The sequence below is a fragment of the Oncorhynchus mykiss genome, chromosome 18 (genome assembly GCF_057628025.1).
Source record: "Oncorhynchus mykiss isolate SJ-2025 chromosome 18, ASM5762802v1, whole genome shotgun sequence".
Taxonomy (NCBI): Eukaryota; Metazoa; Chordata; class Actinopteri; order Salmoniformes; family Salmonidae; genus Oncorhynchus; species Oncorhynchus mykiss.
Genome location: NC_143039.1, coordinates 15250001 through 15255000, shown reverse-complemented (window position 1 = coordinate 15255000; position 5000 = coordinate 15250001). Strand labels below are relative to the sequence as shown.

The 5000-nt window shown below is 43.5% G+C and overlaps 1 protein-coding gene across 4 annotated transcripts in view; it reads right to left on the bottom strand.

Moving 5' to 3' along the window:
- hecw2b (HECT, C2 and WW domain containing E3 ubiquitin protein ligase 2b) overlaps nt 1–5000 on the bottom strand; it is an 87798-nt gene that overhangs the window by 28616 nt on the left and 54182 nt on the right. For all 4 annotated transcript variants that reach the window (XM_090207297.1, XM_090207299.1, XM_090207298.1 and 1 more), the window contains exons 3-5: nt 4300–4407; nt 3396–3490; nt 803–878 (exon numbers count right to left, since the gene is read on the bottom strand). In XM_090207297.1, the coding sequence (XP_090063423.1) occupies nt 803–878; nt 3396–3490; nt 4300–4407 (279 nt within the window). The remainder of the gene's footprint in view (nt 1–802; nt 879–3395; nt 3491–4299; nt 4408–5000) is intronic.

Genomic DNA, 5000 nt, shown 5'->3' with positions numbered 1-5000 from the left:
GTATACCAGGTGTCGGTAGGAGTGTCTGTATACCAGGTGTCGGTAGACAAACTCTGGCCCAGGAGTGGCTGTATACCAGGTGTCGGTAGGAGTGTCTGTATACCAGGTGTCGGGTGGACAACTCTGGTCCAGGAGTGTCTGTACACCAGGTGTCGGTAGACAACTCTGGTCTAGGAGTGTCTGTACACCAGGTGTCGGTAGACAACTCTGGTCCAGGAGTGGCTGTATACCTGGTGTCGGTAGACAACTCTGGTCTAGGAGTGTCTGTACACCAGGTGTCGGTAGACAACTCTGGTCTAGGAGTGTCTGTACACCAGGTGTCGGTAGACAACTCTTTTCCAGGAGTGGCTTTATACCAGGTGTCGGTAGGAGTGTCTGTATACCAGGTGTCAGTAGACAACTCTGGCCCAGGAGTGTCTGTACACCAGGTGTCGGTAGACAACTCTGGCCCAGGAGTGGCTGTACACCAGGTGTCGGTAGACAACTCTGGTCTAGGAGTGTCTGTACACCAGGTGTCGGAAGACAACTCTGGTCCAGGAGTGGCTGTATACCAGGTGTCGGTAGGAGTGTCTGTATACCAGGTGTCGGTAGACAACTCTGGTCCAGGAGTGTCTGTACACCAGGTGTCGGTAGACAACTCTGGCCCAGGAGTGGCTGTACACCAGGTGTCGGTAGACAACTCTGGTCCAGGAGTGCCTGACAGGAGGTCACGTGCAGTAACACATCTCAACCACAGGGAGGCAGTGCAGATCACACCAGACCAGTGTAGATTGAGACAAGCTGCCAATCAACAATAACTGACCTGATAAAGTGAAGCTGACGAGTTTCCGACAGTTCTCTGTCACTGATTGGCCCTCAGCTTGGCCCTCGGCTCTAACCTGGCAAGGAAACAACCAATGGGAGATGAGCTGTGACGGGAACTCAACCATTGAGAGATGTTAGTATAGGACAGTATAATACCACATACATGAGACTTATGGTTAAGGGCCAACAAGACTGGAAAATATACCATCAACACAGAGCAGTACAGCACAGTGTAACACTGAGATATATCAATATCCAGTTTAACACTGAGATATATCAATATCCAGTTCAACACTGAGATATATCAATATCCAGTTCAACACTGAGATATATCAATATCCAGTTCAACACTGAGATATATCAATATCCAGTTCAACACTGAGATATATCAATATCCAGTTCAACACTGAGATATATCAATATCCAGTTTAACACTGAGATATATCAATATCCAGTTCAACACTGAGATATATCAATATCCAGTTTAACACTGAGATATATCAATATCCAGTTCAACACTGAGATATATCAATATCCAGTTTAACACTGAGATATATCAATATCCAGTTCAACACTGAGATATATCAATATCCAGTTCAACACTGAGATATATCAATATCCAGTTTAACACTGAGATATATCAATATCCAGTTCAACACTGAGATATATCAATATCCAGTTCAACACTGAGATATATCAATATCCAGTTCAACACTGAGATATATCAATATCCAGTTCAACACTGACATATATCAATATCCAGTTTAACACTGAGATATATCAATATCCAGTTCAACACTGAGATATATCAATATCCAGTTCAACACTGAGATATATCAATATCCAGTTCAACACTGAGATATATCAATATCCAGTTCAACACTGAGATATATCAATATCCAGTTCAACACTGGGATATATCAATATCCAGTTCAACACTGAGATATATCAATATCCAGTTCAACACTGAGATATATCAATATCCAGTTCAACACTGAGATATATCAATATCCAGTTCAACACTGAGATATATCAATATCCAGTTCAACACTGAGATATATCAATATCCAGTTCAACACTGAGATATATCAATATCCAGTTCAACACTGAGATATATCAATATCCAGTTCAACACTGAGATATATCAATATCCAGTTTAACACTGAGATATATCAATATCCAGTTCAACACTGAGATATATCAATATCCAGTTCAACACTGAGATATATCAATATCCAGTGTAACACTGAGATATATCAATATCCAGTTCAACACTGAGATATATCAATATCCAGTTCCACACAGAGCAGTACAGCACAGTGTAACACTGAGATATTTTGGAGAGTGATACTGTATATAGGAGGGTCAGAGAGAGAGAGAGATCAAGTGGACTGGACGTCTGGTAATCTGTCAGATCCTGTCATAAAACCAACATGGCTGCCTGCCAGACGCTCCCTCCGATTGGAAGATTAACGCTCTGAATTTCATATCAAATTAATTTGTGCCAGCTGGTATTAGTGAACTCAGGAAGTGATAGGGATGGAGGGAGGGAAGGAGAAGGAGAGGGGGAGGTTTGGAGGGAGGGAGAGGGGGAGGTTTGGAGGGAGAGAGAGGGGGAGCTTTGGAGGGAGGGAGAGAGAGGGGGAAGTTTGGAGGGAGGGAGAGAGAGGGGGAGGGATGGTGGGATGGAGGGAGAGGGGGGTAGAGGAGAAAGAGAGCAGGGAGGGGGAGAGAGGAGTGGAGAGAGAGATGGAGGGGGTGGAGAGAGAGGGGGAGGGATGGTGGGATGGAGGGAGAGGGGGGTAGAGGAGAAAGAGAGCAGGGAGGGGGAGAGAGGAGTGGAGAGAGAGATGGAGGGGGTGGAGAGAGAGAGAGAAAACACCATTGTAAATACAACCTATATTTATGTTTATTTATTTTCCCTTCTGTACCATATACATCATTACAACACTGTATAAAGACATAGTATGACATTTGAAATGTCTATTCTGTTGTTAATTTGCATTGTTACTTCACTTTTGTTTATTATCTATTTAACTTGCTTTGGCAATGTAAACATTTGTTTCCCATGCCAATAAAGCCCCTTAAATTGAATTGAGGGGGGGAGAGAGGGAGGGAGGTACGGTGGAGGGAGAGAGAGAGGTTAGAGAGAGCAAGAGAGAGGGGCGGGGATAGATGGGTGGAGAGAGGGAGGGGGAGGGAGGGAGGGAGAGAGACAAAGAGATGGAGGAGGAGATATCTAATATAGTCCAACTGCCATATTCAGATTGATATCTAATATAGTCCAACTGCCATATTCAGATTAATATCTAATATAGTCCAACTGACATATTCAGATTGATATCTAATATAGTCCAACTGCCATATTCAGATTGATATCTAATATAGTCCAACTGACACGTTCAGCTGATAACACACACACACACACACACACACACACACACACACACCCACCCACCCACCCACCCACACCTCTCTCTCTAAACAACCAGATAAGCTAGCCTAAGATGCAGCTACACCATCTGGCATACAGTTACTTGGTCCATAAGCACTCCTTCATAAACATAAACAGACAGACACACAGAACTCACAGGAAGTCCTGGGTTGTTGACGGTGATGCAGGGGGTTGTTGCTCTCAGGCCACCACTCACTCCATGATAGTACTTAAAGCAGATCTTAGTCTCAGCTGAGGAAGGAACACACACACAGAAGAGTTCTATTGTTCTAATCATCCTGAACACACACACACAGAAGAGTTCTATTGTTCTAATCATCCTGAACACACACACACAGAAGAGTTCTATTGTTCTAATCATCCTGAACACACACACACAGAAGAGTTCTATTGTTCTAATCATCCTGAACACACACACAGCATACTTATATTGTTCTAATCATCCTGAACACACACACAAAATACTTATATTGTTCTAATCATCCTGACCACACACACAGAATACTTCTATTGTTCTAATCATCCTGAACACACACACAGAATACTTCTATTGTTCTAATCATCCTGAACACACACACACAGAAGACTTCTATTGTTCTAATCATCCTGAACACACACACAGAAGACTTCTATTGTTCTAATCATCCTGAACACACACACAGAAGACTTCTATTGTTCTAATCATCCTGAACACACACACAGAAGACTTCTATTGTTCTAATCATCCTGAACACACACACAGAATACTTCTATTGTTCTAATCATCCTGAACACACACACAGAATACTTCTATTGTTCTAATCATCCTGAACACACACACAGAATACTTCTATTGTTCTAATCATCCTGAACACACACACACAGAAGACTTCTATTGTTCTAATCATCCTGAACACACACACAGAAGACTTCTATTGTTCTAATCATCCTGAACACACACACACAGAAGACTTCTATTGTTCTAATCATCCTGAACACACAAACAGTCCTTCATAAACACACACACACACACACGCATGACACACACACACTATACTCACGCTCCATGAAGTAAGGTCCAGGCTCCAGCCTCCAGACGATCTGTCCTCTCTGGGTGCCGTTCACCCCGCGGTTCTTAGAGTCCCACACGTTGGCAGGACAGGTCTCGTCTGAGGAGGGGACACACAGTCACATCACTGATATAGGCTGTAACCGTGCTGACTTAGGCCATTACACAACTGACAGCCCCATACATTGGCAGGACAGGTCTCATCAGACGTAACACAACTGACACGTGGTATTTATAAATGTTTTATTTTTTATTTGACCTTTATTTAGCAACTAGGCAAGTCGGTTAAGAAACAATTCATATTTAGAATGACGGACTACCCCGGCCAAACCCAGACGACGCTGGGCCTATTGTGCACCGCCCTATGGGACTCCCAATCACAGCCGGATGTGATACAACCTTGATTCGAACCCGGGACTGTAGTGACGCCCCTTGCACTGAGATGCAGTGCTACTCAGGAGCCCAACAGTACTAATGACAGGCAGAAACCAAGCTGAAACAGGACTGACACACACCATGACACAACTGGCAGGCCGTAATGTACTGCTGTAACCTAGTGTAACAGTAGCTGATGCTGTAACCTAGTGTAACAGTAGCTGATGCTGTAACCTAGTGTAGCAGTAGCTGATGCTGTAACCTAGTGTAACAGTAGCTGATGCTGTAACTTAGTGTAACAGTAGCTGATGCTGTAAC